This window comes from Diachasma alloeum, unplaced genomic scaffold (genome assembly GCF_001412515.2).
Source record: "Diachasma alloeum isolate Michigan unplaced genomic scaffold, Dall2.0 Dall_scaffold_00207, whole genome shotgun sequence".
Taxonomy (NCBI): domain Eukaryota; kingdom Metazoa; phylum Arthropoda; class Insecta; order Hymenoptera; family Braconidae; genus Diachasma; species Diachasma alloeum.
Window position 1 is genome coordinate 165,553 of NW_021680372.1, and position 18,090 is coordinate 183,642.

The following is an 18,090-nucleotide window of genomic DNA, read 5'->3' on the forward strand; positions in this document are numbered from 1 at the left end:
ATACAAGAGAAGAATTGTACTTTCCATGAGAGGGAAAATGATCTCACTTCACCAACATTTCAATGAGTCACTAACATCTCAAAAAAAGTCGGAAGTATTCATTTTGCTCTATTCATTCCTAATCATCTTGCATTTCCGTAATTTCACTTCTTCAATCTCCGGAAATATCTGAATATTCATTACTAAAGCATTGAATTTTCCAACAATCAATTTTCTTCATTAATCAATTAATCAGTCAATTAATTAATCGATAATTTCGATTTCCCCTTTCAAAGTGCAGGATCGACGAATTGAACAAGGAATAGATTAGTGAGTTCATTAATTCCGCCATTCCACTCCGCTTTTAAAAAATCCAGTGTAACGATTTTTGAAGCCTCCATTTCGCTTATCAAGTAATGTAACATGATGTTTATGTACATTTTTTATGTACAGTAATAATAAGAGAAATTCATTTCTTACTGTAATAAAAAATATATAGAATAGTATATATATTGTGACGTATTTCGCACCTCTGCGGAACGGCCCGAAAATACGAAGCCCTCGGCGACCGAATCTTATAACGAAAAATTGGGCGCCAGTACGTTTTCTCCCAAAACGCCCAAAAACTGACATTTAAAATCCGCAAAATTAACCAACGAAGGAACAGCTGCCGACAGCTCAGTATATCAACCGCGGTTGAGTTCCAAACTGTTGCTTCGAAAAATTATTTTGAAATGACTGGGTTCTAAATTACCAAGAAGTCAGAAATGCGGCTAATAAAATTAATTCAATAAAATATTCGAATTTTAAATTAAATAACAAAAGGACTGAGTAAAAATGAATCAAATCAATTAATCAGAACCCTGTCTTATTCTCGATATCTATATAGTACATAATACATGCCTAAAAATAAAAAAGAACGCAAAAAGCAAGAGAGAAACGACGAAGAAGATGAAGAGGATTATGACGATTCCGTATAAATTATTCAACAATTGAATACTCATTGTGAAAAGCTTTGTTGAAACCATTAGTTTTTCCTGCATTATTAGTGAGATAAAAATTAATGGAAGTGAGAGACGGTAGGGTTTTACTAATCTCAGAGCCATGGAGAATAATAGGAAGAGGGCGCCCTCACGGATGAAAAAATTTAATAGAAAAACCTATTGAATTCGTTAGAAAATTCTATTGAATTTCCTCGACTCAAACTTTCTAAGTTTTTTCGTTTGATTTTCTTGATGAGAAGAAAATAAAAATAGAATGGAAAAAACTTAGAAAATTCGACTCGAGCAAATTCTATAGAAAATATATGAAAAGAATAAGTTATATAGAAAAATCGAATTCTGTTGACTTTTTCTATTAAATGTTTTCTACTAAACATGTCACTAGAATTAGCCAAAAACTAATAGAAATTTTGATAAGAAATTTAATAGAATTTTCTAACGAATTCGATAGGTTTTTCTGTTAAATTTTTTCGTGTGTGCTGTTCTAGTGAATGAAAACCACCTAGAATAACACTGCAAGAAACACTTGTCATTTTAAATAAAATGATTCATTCGATTTTATTTACCACTGGAAATTCAAGTCTCCAATGCCCAAAACAGTAGAGAGTAACCGGCGCCTTCAAAACCTCGCAAAGTTGAAAAATTTATGATTCTCCCAACGAAATCCATGATCACGTATGTGTTATCGCTGGGGCTGCCCCCGTCATCATCATCACCAAGGATCCACCGAGTGGGGGATTTTGTGGTCTCTCCACAGGAGCTGCATGCCGGCTCATATAAAGCGAATATACGCAACCAGTGCGGTTAGTTCGACAATCACTTCTGTCCGTCAACTTAATAATTCTCTAGGTTTTTATCATCTAGACAGAAAAAGAAATCAAGGTCAGTCATTCATCAAATTACTCAATAACTTTACCATCATCGTAAAAAGCACTTCAAATCATCAATCGAAACACATATGAAAAAAATTATTAGAACAGTCTAGTGCATTCGCTAGGAAACTGCATTTCATGCCGATTTTTATTGCAATTATTGCAAATTTCGCAGACTTTTTGAAAGATATTTGATCGAAAAAGTCAATAGATTTTAATTCACGTGTATGACTCTTGAGATTTTTTGCATAGAAATTCTTAAGCATAAATTTTCCAAGTTCTGTCGGCTGTATTTTGTTGTTACTCGTTACAAAATCGAGGGGAAAATCCGTATTATTAGGAAACGCATGAGCAAAAATTCTAATCGAACACGATTTTTTTCTATGAAATGTCTATTGAAAACTTTCGCTGCAACATTACTTCATTTCCAATAAAGATTGGAAAAAATAATTCTTAATAGAATTTTCTAGCGAATGCGTCAGACTTTATTAATTTTTTTCATTCGTGAACATTAAATTCTTCAACGTGAACAACCACTTAATCAGCAGAATGGTATAGCGTCCAAAGCTAGATTAGATAGCAACTATCATTTTTAGAAGATCACCACACAATTTTTGCATAATTATTTCATGCAAAAAAAAACCAACTTATAATCAAATAATCAAGTAAGGGAGTTTGATCCTTTTGACCCTCGTAACCTTATTGTATCTTGTTGTACCTTGTGACCCTTATGGCCCTTATGACCCTAAAGGTCCCAGGGGGCCACAGGGGTACAAAGATCACCTCCGTTACCCTTTCTTGTAACATCAAATAGACTTAATAGTTAATACCCTCGCCTTCGGCTCGGGCTGCAATCTCATATTCGCCAGAAAAGTTTTCTTCAGCCCAATGACGAAACATACTATTTCTGATGAAACTGTCTGCACAACGACTTTTTAGGGACACGAAGTGTCCATCAAACGCCGGTTACGGTCATTGTGAAGAAATAGTATATTTCACCCTCGAAAATTTACAATCAATTCATAGAGATCATTACGGTACTGACGCCTGGGGAGGAGTAGCGCTGGAATAACCAACTATTTTCTATATCTTCCAAGATTCTCCGTATCTTCATCCATTCACTCGAACAATTAATGTATCATCTTCACCTCATTGGACTCCAACTACACCATCAAAAATAGAACGGAAACTTATGCCCATATGTAAATACTTGTCTGAAGGCCCTCGGGCGATGGCCTATTGTAAGAAATTTATTTATTTTTTTATTTTTCTTACAATAAATTTCGTTAAAAATTAAAATTAATTAGTATATTTCGTGTCGAGTGCCACTGGTGTTTTCGGTTCGTGTCGCCTTCGACTCGGCGCGCCAATCGCACGAGCTGAAAATCCCTGTGGCACTAGACGCGAACGATATTTTCCCGTAGTGATTTTCACTTTTACCAGTTTGGGGAAGGGTCAATACCAATCCCCGGACTGGGAAAAGTGAGAAGCAGTACGGAAAAATTATGTTCGTCACTTGGTCAAAAATAACTTTTTCATCACGCTGTGACGAAAAGTGAACTTTTCGGCACGCTCCGCGTGCCTAAAAGTCCAATTTCCGCCATATTGTGATGAAAAATATTGTTCGTAGCTCGTGAAAAATTTTTTTTGGACTCGTTACGAAATATACTATTCTGACTCGTGTGATTGCATCCTGACTGCAACCCTCACATTCGTCAAAATAGTATATTTCGTAACGAGTGCAAAAAACATTTTTTCACGAGTTACGAACAATATTTTTCATCACAATGTGGCGGAAATTGAACTTTTAGGCATGCGGAGCGGGCCGAAAAGTTCACTTTTCGTCACAGCGTGATGAAAAAGTTTTTTTTCGGCTTTGTGACAAATAGCTATTTTGTGATATCTGCATCAAAAGTGCACTTTTCGAAACGGTTTAGTGTGCCTAAAGTTCACGAACGTACGGTTGTTTTTCGCACGGCGTGCGTAAAGTTCACGATCGTGCGCAAGTGAATTTTGAGTGCGTAAAGGGAAACTTTATGCACGAAGATTCCCAAAAATTGAAGATGGGTCTCTAAAAATCAGTGATATTAATCTGAAAATCATAAATGGAAATTAGTGGCGATGTTACTGAAAATTACTGATAATATCACTAAAAACTGGTAACAAAATTACTGAATTTCCAAATTTTTCAATCACTAAATTTCACAATTGCAAATCCCTAATAATTGGAGATGAATTCTTGAAAATCAATTACTGAAAATAAATTCCTGAAAATCAATTTATTTGAATTTCCATTTAACACTTGAATATTCAGTATCAAATCATTTTCAATTGAAAATTCACAGATGTATGTACCTGAACTTTTTTCAGTTCTATTAATTTTGATGGAATAATTGAACTGAAATTTACAGTTTGCCGTTATTTCTCTATCAAATTGTGTATTTTCAATGAGGGAATTCCTTAAAGTTTCGAGTTTGAATTTGGAGTGTACGGGAAATTATTCAATTCCTCAATACTATTCTGCACTGTTGGGAAAAAATGAAAACTTCATGGGGAGTTTGGCACTAATTTTCAATAGAGCAACATTAAATTTAATTTAGGAGAAGATGTTATAAAATTTCTATTTGTTTTCAAATTTTTGCACAGCGGAAAAACGGGATTTCCTCAACTTGAAAGTCCAACTAAAACATGAATATTCAATACAAGATTATGATAAATTTTCAATTAAGTGAATTTTCCCAATTTTCAGTAATTTTCATGTAATAATTGAACTGAAATTAACGGTTTCCATTGATTTCTTCATCAAATTGTGACTTTTCAATCAAGAAATTCCTTCAGTAAAACTGTCACATGATAGAAATTTCTAATAAGTCCATCTGAAATTTCAGACTAAATTTTTTAAGAGTGCGAATTAGTGGGTGGACATTGTGATTGAGATGAAGAAAATAATTTCCTCCATCAGGAAGAAAATTGAGAACGACAAAGATACTTCTGGTTTCGTGTGAACAGAGATTCTTATCATTTCATGATGTGCACTCATCCCATTTCGTCAATTTCCTTGTAATTTACAAATTACATGAAAAATTGAATTGAAAAATTGATGAAGATGTGAATTGTCATTAATAACGGAATCGTTATCATAAACTGACATTTTCATTACTGCAGAATTCTCTACATCTCCGATTGCGAATCAATGAATAAATTATGCTAAATGCAAATAAAAAAATCTCTGTTAATCTGTCATTCCCATCATTATTTATCTTTACATAATACAACATTCAGAATTCAACAAGTAGCTATTGACGAATCAGCGGAGTTATTGATGAACGGTATACAGGATTTTTAAAAATATGATGTTACCTCGCGTGCTTGAGAAGCCAATGAGTGATTCACAGCAGGCCCATTCGGAGAGACAGCTATTGCACACGGATTTCTCACGCACTCGAGGGAATACACCAACGGCTTTTTCGTTTGCGCAATAGTAGTCATCGATGAATCAAAACGGATGCATTACTGACATTGCCCCCAATTTCATATGAGAGGAGGAATAACTCATATGAAAAGATTTATTGACGATTCGGTTTTGAAATAGATCTCGTGTTGTTGTGATTAAATTGTTGGAATGGAGTTTATCATTTTTGGTTGACAGTTATGAATCATTTGGAAGAATTGAACATGAGGGAATTTATTTTGTAAGGAGCAGAGTTAATATGTCATTTGATTTCTGTTATTGATGAGATATAAAAGGTATGAAGTATATTGTTCCACGCATGAGGCTATTTTATAGAAAAATCTAGCCAATTTCGAATCAAATTCTATTCGACTTTTATTGAAGTTCCTGGGGTTAATATATGTTGAATTTGCCCTGTCTTGAATAGGTTTTGTGTTCGATTCATTTATCTTCAGTTGTCTGTGTTATGAATTGTTGTGTGTTCAATTATCGTGTTCAAATGTGTTTGTGTTTATTAGTCATGGAATGCATTTGTCATTTCATTTTATTTTGTTCAATTCAATTATATTTCTTCTATATATTTACCTGAAGTTCTTTTGAAAATTCGATTCGTTTTTCACCGATTCTCTTCAAAAATTCTGCTGCTTTTCTGCAAAATTTTTTTTCTTCAAGGGAATTTTCAATAGCAAATATTTTAAAGAAAAAATCAATAAAGTTAATTGATGACTGGTCTATTGAGATATTTTCTATAGAAATTTCTCGTCTCAAATTCTCCAAGTTTTTTTGTTTGATGATAATGTCTTGATTTTACCGGGTGAGGATAGAGAAAATAAATAAGAGAATGATGAAATGGTACAGTTTAGAGCAATTAACTGATGACTAAGGAGATGCAAAATATTCGTGCGTTCGTGAAGTACACCCAGAAAAAAATATTTTTTTCAATAAAACAAAAAATGTTATTTGAAATTTTTCATTTATTTCAAGAATATTTTTGTTACAAATGAATAAACTTGTTTACTTGTTCGAAGAACAAGGATTTAAGTATAGTAAATAAACAATCCAATCCATAACGAAAATGATTGAGAACTGTGAAAATTTCGGGCAACCATTATTCTGAATTCACAATCTATTGAAAAGTCAATTTTATTGAATTTAGAAGAGGAATTTAATTGCAATTCACGGCATTAAAAATTTCCACGCTTGAATTTCAAATAATTTCATGTTAAATGTATTGTATATAATTTAGGCCATGTAATTGACCTAGTTCGATAGCTCTTACATAGAAGTAGAATTAGAATGAAATGCCATTTCTCAAACCAAAGAAATTCTCCATGACTTCATCTCCAAGAAATCATGTAAAATCATGTAAATGCCCACTTATAAAAACCTTTTGGTATTCTTCCACTAATGAATAAACTACTGAAGCCAATAAATCTTCACCTCAAGGTCTCCCAACACAGACTCTATTCATAAAACTCTAATGCACCTCTAACTCCTTCCAGATGGGATCGTCGGAGCCTCTGATTGTGGAAGCGATCTACATGTACGAGAGGGAGAACGCTGAGCTGCATCACACAGATCGATTCGAATTGGTTCACGAGGAGAATCCAACGCCAGTTCTCCGTAGAGGCCAGGAGTTCAGTCTCGCTGTGAGATTCAATCGAGAGTATGTGGAAGAGACAGACATTGTGCGACTGCTCTTCAGCTTTGGCCCCAATGCGAGTGTTTTCAAGGGGACGAGGGGGATCAATGAGGTGAAACCTAGGGAGTCTGCCCTCTTGGACTTGGAGGCCTGGGGGGTGAGGATGGTGGGGAACACTGACACTGATCTTATGGTGGAGGCTAGGAGCCCTGTGGACAGCCCTGTTGGTGTCTGGCAGCTGAATGTGGAGACCACTACTCTTGGGAGTAGACAACCTCCTAATACCTTTCACTATGAAAAGGATATTTATTTGCTCTTCAATCCTTGGATTAAAGGTATGAGCTTCTGAATTCGGGGATTCCGCGGGGGTAATCACCCTTAACACTGTTTTGACTAATAAATTAGTCATTTTGTAAATCATCTTCTTCTATCGTATAACATTTGTCGGTAACAGGACTAATCACCACATAGTAGCTCGATGTGAACACATCAATTCATCACACAGACAACTGAACACAAATAAATTGAACATAAAACCTATTCAACACAGAACAAATTCAACACAATTGACTGGCTAACCGGAAAAATTCAAAATAAATTGACTTTGCCAATTGAACTGTCTAAAAAATTATCGTAGTTTTTAGAACAACATATGAAAAACATTAAGAACAACATCGAAAAACATGGAACAACATACAATTTCTAAGTAAAACAAATTATTTCGGACAGGTGAATTATTTTGGTTCATGTTAAATGAAATTGCCCATGACGCGACGTTGCCGGAAACTTGATAAACGCGCCCGGGAAGTGTAGAGTGAATTTGGCAACACTGAAGCCTAAATAACACGGCGGGGAATCCCCGTGGAAGTGACCAAAGCCGCAGGGTCGTGTTTGGTGACCAGCCTGGGGTTAATATATGTTGAATTTGCCCTGTCTTGAATAGGTTTTGTGTTCGATTCATTTATCTTCAGTTGTCTGTGTTATGAATTGTTGTGTGTTCAATTATCGTGTTCAAATGTGTTTGTGTTTATTAGTCATGGAATGCATTTGTCATTTCATTTTATTTTGTTCAATTCAATTATATTTCTTCTTTCATTAATTGTGTTAGATTTCTTGTGAAAATTCTTATATAAATCAAATGAAACAATCGATGCTGTCTATATTATCTTGAAACGTTGGCAAAACGGTATTAGAAAAACTTTTTCCACGCATAATTGAATGAATTTGAAACATCATGTTTGAAGAAACCGTCGGAAAATTCCCTTCCGAGGAAATTATAGAACAATTCGAAATTTATTTGTTTAGAGGATATGGTTTATATGGAACCAGAAACACGTCTGGACGAGTATATTCTGAACGACATTGGAAAGATCTGGATAGGGCCCCACGGCAGTGCACGTGGACGTGAATGGATATTCGGTCAATTCGACAAGGCAATTCTTCCCGCTTGCATGCTGATGTTCGAGAAGTCGAATATCAAGACAGAACAGCGCGGAGATCCCATCAAGGTTTCACGTACTATTTCGAAAATGGTGAGTGCAAATTTCGCCATTTACGTGACACTCACTGTGAGGGGGAATAAATTTTAACAAGTAAAAGTTGTCGGATGTCAGCAGTGTTGGGCGAGTAAAGTACTCGCTCAGAAGTTCAATGACAAAAGCAAACAACGGCAAAATTTCAGATTTTTCGGAATTACTTTGGCCACTTAATTACCGAATTTTCGAAAAATTCATCACCGGGAAGGTGGCGGTGGACATGCGTCGTATTTTTACGTTTCAGACCCTTCTACATCATTTCCAATAAAAATTAGAGAATGTGAAAATTGGACGATTACAATGCTTTTATTCGGAAACAAAAATTGTCTAAGCGAATCCAATTGTGATTTAAAATATTCTTCCCAATGCCATGCCGTGTGAAAATCGGGGTCTCCAATGAGTCTCCAAAACGTCTCGATCGAGTCTTGATGCAGTCTCACATGTTTCTGGCACCTTCAGAAGTCTAAAATCGAATATTTCCCTCAGAAAAATGAAAAGTCTCATGCCCCAAGACTTTTACGGTACTTCGTGCGCGAAATGTTCAAAGCCTCTCGATGGAAGACTTTACGTTACGTGGACAATTAGACAATCAATACATTCCGATATTATCCTGGGTGAATTTATATATCAATCTACAACATTATTACGGAATGTAGAGATGAGAAAAACGGACAGGACAACAGAGAAATTCCTCCAACGTGAGATTTGTTGTAATATTAAATTATAAAAATGCGTCTGTTTCCGTGGAACGTATAGAGTATGACAGTGATTGGGGTATAGACAGAGAAGGTGACAAAAAGTATAAGATTAAAAAAAAATTCTCCTCCTTAAAAATTGAATTTTCGAACCCCACGAAACCAAACATATTTGATGAAGCCATTTTTGGTTTGAGCTACTAAAAAATTAGATCATCGCCCCTAGGGGAGGAAATTAATCGGGGGTAGTCAGGGGAGTATGAGAAAAAAAAGTCCGATGACCTCAAAAAAATCTCGTGACCAATTATTATCCACGTAATGTAAAGTCTTCTATTGAGAGACTTTGAACATTCCGGCGCACGAAGTAGCGTAAACGTCTTGGGGCATGAGACTTTTCATTTTTCTGCTGGAAATATTCGAGTTTAGACTTCTCAAGGTACCAGAAACATGTGAGACTGCATCAAGACTCGATCGGGACCTTTTGGAGACTTATTGGAGACCATGATTTATTCACGGGATCTCGACCAAGTTCGATCATGATTGATTAATTCATGGGTTAATATGTTGTCCACCTCCTGAATAACTCTAAAATTCCCTCAGGCAAATGCCTTCAACGTCGTAGACGGGAAATACGTGTACGACGGTATTCTCGAGGGTAACTGGTCACCCCCGTACGACGATGGCATCTCTCCCTCAGCCTGGACCGGTAGCATTCCCATTCTGGAACAGTACCTGGAAACCGGTGGGGAGCGAGTGAAATACGGCCAGTGCTGGGTGTTCGCAGGGGTCGTCACGACGATCTGTCGCGCCCTGGGGCTGCCCTCCCGAGTCGTCACAAACGTCGTTTCAGCGCACGACGCCAACGGTTCCCTCTCCCTAGACGTCTACTTCGACACCGATATGAACCGCTTGGACATGGATCCGGAGACGGGAGGACCCGCTGACTCCATCTGGAACTACCACGTGTGGAACGACGTCTGGATGTCTCGACCCGACCTCCCCAGGGGCTACGGAGGATGGCAGGCTATCGATGGAACCCCTCAAGAACAGTCCGAAGGATTGTATCGGTGTGGACCAGCTTCTGTCGAGGCTATCAGACAGGGTGTCACTGGGTGCAACTATGACATTCCTTTTCTGATTGCCAGTGTCAATGCTGATCAGATCAGGTGGCTTCAAGATCCCAATTCCATCATTGGGTGGAGAAAAATCGATACAAACACTCAACAGTAAATATTTTAATCTCATTTTTAGAACGTTCAAACATTTTTTTCATTACTTGCCCGTAAAGTGCACAAAATTACCCTTTCCACACATTGTGATGAAAAATAGAGTTTGACACTCGTGTGAAAAGTGTTGTTTGACCCCTGGGAGGATAGCACTCACTTCTGGCGAGCCCCAAACACCTCTGATGGGTCAAAATATTTTTTTTTGTGATACCTGCCTTAAAAGTGTATTTTTCGAAACGGTTTTGTGTGCGTAAAACGTTGTTTTCCTAGCCGTTATGTAAAGTGAATTCGGCAGGTATCACAAAAAATAGGATGTTGAGACAGGCCTTTTATTTTATAATAAATATTCGACTGGATTAATATAAATTTCACTGCAATAAATGAATTGGCTGAAGGCCTACACCTGGCGCGGCCTGGGTCAAGGGCTGCCAGACTCAAGAAAAGTCTTTTTCATAATTCAATTCGACAAAATAATTAGTTCACTGGGCGCCAGTTAGTTTTTCGACAACTAACAACGTTTTCCCGACTTACCTCTGGGAATGGATGTTGAAAGTAATAAAAATTGACAGAGCGAGAGAGAGAGAGAGAGGAATAAATTATAGGCAAGAACACTTTGAATTAATAATTACTCACTTGTTATGTCGACAATTCAGTCAATTTATTACTGAAGTTTCTAAACGTTCTCGGGTATCGAGTCTTACCACACAGTTTCGGTGCCGGGCGAAGAGTAATACGATGGGCCTTAGGCAACTTGTTGCGTGACAGAAAATCAATAATTTGGTGATTGCGTCCTAAATATCATCTAGATTCCAATATGGCGTTGTAATTCAAATTCGACAATGAATTTATGGCTAATATCTCATACGGCAATTTACGAGATCCCCGAGGACGAGGGAAAATTGTATCGACGAGAAAGGAAAAACAATGTCTCCTGTCACAATGTGTTGTGAAAAAGTCGATCTTTACGCACTAGTAACACAGTATACAATTTTCTTACAGTATTGGACGCATGATATTGACGAAGAAACCATGGATCTTCGATCCCAACGGAGACAGAGACAGGGAAGACATCACACATGAGTATAAAGCGCCTGAAGGTATTGTGAATAATTAAAATAACTCTTCTCTCTCTTAATATAAACCTTCACATCTTCATGTGTAAATATGCTGTCTCGCGATATCCAAATTTTAGGGAAGGAAAATCACAAAATCTCAAGAAGACGAGCATTTCTCAACTTAGTTGAATTTTCAATAAAAACATTAATATTCAGTACCAAATTACCCTGAATTTTCAATCGATTGAAACTTCATGAATACATTTACCTGCATTCTATCAATATTCGTAAAGTAATTGAACAAAAACCGACACTTTCCATTGATTTTTTCATTATATTGCAAATTTTCAATGACGAAATCCTTTGATGTTCCGGTGGAACTGTTACTCGTTAAAAAATTTTCAAAAGGTATACCAGAAATTTTATCCTAAAATTTTTACCAGCGAAATAAAAGTATTTTCAACCCACATATGTGTAAATCGTACTTCTCACGATGTGAATGTTTGTGGATAAGAGCACACGTTTTCTCAGAGACTAAAAGTCTTACACTACTTGGGTTCTACTAGTTATTAACTGGGCGACATATCAACTCGGACATTTCAACTGAGATTTTTCCACTACGACATTTAAACTGACAAATCCACTGGGATTTTTTAACTACGACACTTGAGCTGGGTTTTAAACAACTACTTGTAGACAAAAAATTAACAATAATATAGCGGTGAACATAATGCAGTAGCGAAGTGGTAAAAGGAGATAAGTCAATGTTTACTATTGACCAGTTTTCAGTCAATATCTCAGAATCTAAGGGAGATAGCAAAATTTTTGTTATAACATTTTTTGTGGAGCCGGTTGCGAAAACTTCGCTATCTCCCTTAGATTCGGAAATATTCCTCAAAAACTCAACTGGGAGATAAGTCGACTTATCTCCGTTTACCACTTCACTACTGAATTCTATATTTATTATTTGAATTTCCAAAAAAACACATAAATACTTGAACTAAACAATCAATAAGCCCAAATTAAATTAATCTACCGATACTCGCGGTTGCAAAACATCTGGTTTTTATGGGAGTGAGTTCTTCGAGTGCTTTTCATAAATGAAATTCTCATCCGCTTGCTTCCTTTGCTGATATGTAGTTGTAAATATGAGAGGCATCACGATTATCTGATGTTCACTGTGTGCAAAATTCTATCCGACTTAATTACTATCAAATAGCTTCGTGATGATTATCCCTTCCTGTTTTCCTTCTGTATTTATTTTGGTGATTTGGTTGATAGAGCGATACGGAAAAACTATACAAGAGCAACACATGCAGAAAACACCTGTTGCATCCTTCTTAGCTCATTCGGTTATCATCCGAGTGTATGCCAACAAATTGAAGAAGTCTTGTTAAAGATATTTTAAAAACGGCAGTAAATATTTTTCCCAAATACATTTGAATTGTTGAAGCAGAAAAATTTTAGTTGCAATGTCGCAGTTGAAATGTCGCAGTTGATAGATTTTAGTTAAAATGTCACAGTTGAAATATCGTCCAGGTGATAAGTCGTATCACCACAACTTGCTCAATAGAATGATAACATCTCCAGAAATGTGAGTTATAGGAACATACGTAAAAAACTGTTTTATTCATCATAGCCATTTCACATGATAATAGTACATTTCTTTGAAAACAAAATTCTTGTTGGCTGCAGTCGCATTATTTTTATCCAAAATTACAATCTGTCGAGGTGAAATGATCCACAAAAGTCAAATATAAAAATTATTTGAAGGAACTCGAGCTGAACGCCTGACCTTATACAGAGCAGTTCGGAGTATTCCATCAGCGAAGAGGGCTTACGCTGGAGGTGAGCAAGTAGTAGAAGACGTTGAATTCAAACTCGTCGATCTTGATCGTGTCAACATCGGGGATCCTTTCACCATCCGCATTGACATTGAGAATAAATCCGAGGAGAGGAGGACAGTCAAAGTTGTTTTGTCAGCTGGAAGTGTTTATTACAATGGAGTCAAGGCCCATCAGATTAAGAGGGCTGAGGGGGAATTCGAACTTGAAGCAGCAGAGAGGAGATCATTGCAGCTCAGGTGCACGGTGGAGGAGTATTTAGACAAATTAGTGGAGTACGCGAATATGAAGTTGTATGCCATCGCCGTTGTTCAGGAGACTAATCAGACGTGGGCGGATGAGGACGACTTCCAGGTTATCAAACCAACAATTAAAGTTGAGGTAAATTGCAAAAAGACGAACCCTTTGAAAGAAGAAAAATAGAAATCAGACCGGCAACAGGGATGGCCATCAATATTACTATTCTTCAATATTAAAAGAATTTCCAACTTACATTAATAAAGGTTTAGATATACTCATCAAAAGGTTCCATGTCAAAATATCCGCAACAATAAGATCCGCGTCAAAATATCCTGAAAAAAATATCCGCGGGCAAAATTATCCTATGACATTTTTATCCGCTGAAAATATATCCGCATACAAAAATATCCCCGAAAATATCCGCTAGAGAATTTTTTCAAATAAACTATGGTTTCATCCAATAAATAAATTCAAACCGCACTAACATGTATATCTGTTTTTCGCTGTGTTCATTTTTTTCAACTCATTCTGAATCTCAATTAATAACGCTCTTTGAAAAAGTTCGGAATTTTTTCTATTTTTTTTGCTTCCGAATGGAAGCCTTGTGACCCGTCATTTTTACGATCTCGTAATTTTGCTTGGAAATGATGTAGAATATCATGAAACGTGAAAATATGATGTTTTTAGAAAATGTGTGTATGTATGTCCGAATGTGTATACCGATTTTTCGGAAATTTTTTATAAATCCCCCCAAAAAAAGGACTAAAGTTTGAGCTAAAACTCTGAAATTTTGTCGTATAATTGATATTCCTTTGGAGCATTTGTGGGCGCAAGTTCAGCTCAATCGGCCCAGTAGTTTCCGAGATATAGCAATTTCTCAAAAACCTTTTTTCTTAAATCTCTCAAAAACTATGCGACCGAATTCAAGTTTTTTGGCGGGAAAGTATTCCTTACGATAATATCTATCCAAACAAATCATAATATTGCTACCGTAACTAGGGTCAGTTTAATAATAATCGACATTTTTCATTTTTGTTGAAAAAATGTTGTGAACACGATAAGTCCCTGAAAATTAAAGATAGGAAGTTGAAATTTGGTCTGACTATAGATCGTATGATACTACAGAAGTGTATTGTTCACTCCATTATCTCCTGAACTACTGGGGCGATTCACTTTTTTTTTGAGATATCAGCGTTTTTCTAATTTTTTCATTTTAAAGTTAATGTGATGTCCATAATACGCGTAAAACTTGGACTAGATATCTGAGATTTTGTGTACTAATTTGTATTATGAGCCCACAGTTATGTATAAAATTTTGTGTTAATCGATTTAGTACATCCGGGCATAGAACAATTTATCCAAAAATCTTTTTTTCTAAAAAATTACACATCGTCATTTTATCAATGATTTTCAGCTCTGTATGGCTTAAAAAGGCATAACAACAATTTATGGTATTTTGTATTTAATGAAATGTCATAGCTATGACAGAGGTAGAAGTTAAAATTTGGTAAAATTGTAGATCTTATGACATTACAGGATGAAATTGTATAGCTCTGACAGAATCAGAGGTCGGTGTGGTTTATTCCCCTTACCAATATGAATAGCTTTTTGAGTAGTTATCATCTGCCAAATTGTACGGATCCATTCGGAAGCTTATTAAATGGAATTGGTAGAAAAAAAAAAGTAAATGTCACATGGCTTCTGTCAAAAAGGCTTACAACCCTGCTTGTTTATCATTCTATCCTAATTTTTGGGAATTTCTACATGATGTACCACTCAATTGACAATTTTGGATTACGAAAGATAAAAAAAAATCCAAATAACATTCAAAAGATAGTACACCCGGTCCTTAAACCTAATGGTTTTAGAGATTTCCGCAAATCATTTGCGTGGAAATGTGCTCTCATCCTTTTTTCACTTATCCGGGGAAGAGTATTTATTGATTCTTGTCTGACGAAGTGTATAATAAAAATAGAATGTTAATTTCGCGAAGGAATTTTCCTTATTGGTTTTATCTATTGTTTGATTAGTAATTGATTGATAAGATTTACGATTGGAGTTGTAGTAATTTACTCAGTAAAACGTACAATAATTCCTTAAGGCAGTAGAAAAAGAAGAGGAAAGAAATAGAATTTATTTTTCCAATCATGAGCAATGTTACGACGAAATGTTCGAAACGCCTTTCTGTAACATGTGGTCATCTGGTGTGAGAAAACTTTTCAACTTTCCTCTCTGAAACTAGTAGTTTTTAAAAAATTAGACGAATAATCAGTCCTTTTGTTTTATAAAGCATTTAGTAAATATTTTCTCAAGAAGTTACTTTTTATGAGAGATTTCTCTTTTCATTTTCGCCCAAACCTGACAGTTTTGGATAATCCCCAAAACAAGCATAGAACAAAAAAGTTTTAGGGCCGGTTGCACCAAGCCTTGTTAGCCAAATAAATCGTCAGGATAAATTTATGCCTGGTGTAAAATTGTTCTACACAATAATTTATAATAGACAATTTTATAAATTCCTTCAATTTATAAATTGCATAAATATGTTATAAATTTTCAGTTGGACAATTTTATAAATTCGTCCTGTACTTCAGACCCTTTCCTCTGCAAAGGGTTTGAAGTATTCTCATTCTCCAGACAAGAGATTAATAATTTATTGAAATTTGTTAACAATTTTAGATTGAGGGAGATCCTGTAGTTGGACAGCCATCCACAATCACCCTGAGCTTCACAAACCCGTTGAACCTCTATCTGACCGAATGTGTGTTCAACTACGCTGGACCAGGTCTATCCAAAAACAAAACAATTAAATTCAGGGACGTCGGCCCACTCGAGGACGTTAGGGTTGAACATCAATTGGTGCCGCAGAAGGCAGGACAACAGAAAATCATTGCGACATTCACATCGAGACAGCTTGTGGACGTCACCGGAGCGGTAGCTGTAGACGTCGACGAAGCATAATTGAGAAATGAAAGAAAATTTTAAAAATCTGAGAGTCTCAAATTGTTACAAGATTTTTCCACAGTACTTATTTTGATAGCTCGTAGATTGTTTCATACCAGTGATATTAAACTTTCATGGCAAATGTTGTTTTCCATGAATGCTATAAATAAATCTAAAAAATTATTCAAGAAACTATCAATCGATATTTATTTTCCCTAATGTTTTCCTTGCATTTCGTAATGAAAAACAAAAACAAACAGAGGACGAAGTCTATCTGACTGGAGACATTTGGCCGTTATTTTATGCGTTATTAGCCTTTTCCTTTTTTTATTTTTAGCAATTTTGATGGAAATAAACTTCCGAATGGATCCGTAGCAATTTCATTCTGTAAATAAAAAATGGCAATTTTACGTCAAAATATGCCAGCAATTCATCAAAGATTTACAACTCTTGAAATAGGCCATAGCTTTGACATATTTTACCAAAGATTGACATAATATGAGACAGAAAAACACTTATTTTATATGACTTTTTAACTCGTCTAGATGCAGAAACCATTGATAAAATGATGATGTGGCATTTTTTTGAAAAGAATATTTTATCACGAAATACTGACATTATTATAAATTTCCTTTTGGAAATCTTCATTTCGCATTAAGAAGAAATTGAAACCGCGAAAAAACTTTTCTCAGGATTCTGAATTTGTCGGTCAAAATTGCCCCCGGCCATTCAAAATTAGGGATTCAATTTTTTGTTAAACGCAAGGTTAACTCAACAAAAATCCCCACCGTATTTTTTTTTAATAGTTCTTTGAATATGATCACAAATTTATGCTTCAAATTTTTGAATTATAAAAAAGACGGGAGAAGATGCATTTTGAAATTTATTCGTGTATTAAAATTTATATTAATGTCTCAACAAAAAAATTAGACAATTTTTGTTACTTTCTCTATAGTTGAAAGGGGTCCTTTCAAAATTCAGATTTTGCCATGGCACTTCCTGCCTAAAATTAGGATAGGTGCTTTTTTTTTCGTATAGTTTCCATTAATTTTCCACCCTTTTTGTAGACATTGACTCATTCTAATTGCTACTCATAGAAAATTTTGAGAATATAATCGATTATTGAAAATAACTTTTTTGGTTAATGAATAAACTTACAAATGTATCTTCTCTCGCATTTTTCGAAATTAAAGAATGAACAGTTGGGATTATGTTCAAAAAAATATTTTTGAAAAATCCCTTGGGAATTTTTTTAAAAGTTTAGTTTTCGGTAAAAAAATGAATCTCTGTAGGAATTGAGGTTGTTGTGGGAAGATTCAATTCACTAACAAATGCGATTACGTTAATTAATCACAATATATTTACAAGACGTTAAAGAATATATATGTGGACGTCCGCATGAAAAGGGACCACTTTGTCGATATGGTGTTATGTATACTCTGATAATATTGATAACATTCCGCACATTTTGAGGCAAAAATGACCTTCATAGAGTTAAAAATGACGTCGTTGGAGAAGATAGAAAAAACAATTTAAGATTGGTGCAAATCGGAGTTGCTGACACAAAAACGTGAATATCTCGGAAACTAGAATCGACAAAGTGGTCCCTT

At 35.5% G+C, this 18,090-nt stretch overlaps 1 protein-coding gene across 1 annotated transcript; it reads left to right on the plus strand.

The window, feature by feature from the left end:
- The first annotated feature begins 1,776 nt into the window (after positions 1-1,776).
- LOC107036249 (hemocyte protein-glutamine gamma-glutamyltransferase) lies at positions 1,777-16,675 on the plus strand. Its single transcript, XM_015254058.2, has 7 exons — positions 1,777-1,862; positions 6,806-7,280; positions 8,251-8,477; positions 9,776-10,401; positions 11,401-11,498; positions 13,230-13,681; positions 16,217-16,675. The coding sequence occupies exons 2-7, from the start codon at positions 6,806-6,808 to the stop codon at positions 16,496-16,498; spliced, it is 2,160 nt and encodes a 719-aa protein (XP_015109544.1). The 5' UTR covers positions 1,777-1,862; the 3' UTR covers positions 16,499-16,675.
- Positions 16,676-18,090: the final 1,415 nt, after the last annotated feature.

Coding starts and splice junctions, on each gene's coding strand:
- LOC107036249 (XM_015254058.2), top strand. CDS start 6,806: ATGGGATCGTCGGAGCCTCTGATTGTGGAAGCGATCTACATGTACGAG. Junction 10,402..11,400: donor ATCGATACAAACACTCAACA/GTAAATATTTTA, acceptor ATTTTCTTACAG/TATTGGACGCATGATATTGA. Junction 13,682..16,216: donor AACCAACAATTAAAGTTGAG/GTAAATTGCAAA, acceptor TAACAATTTTAG/ATTGAGGGAGATCCTGTAGT.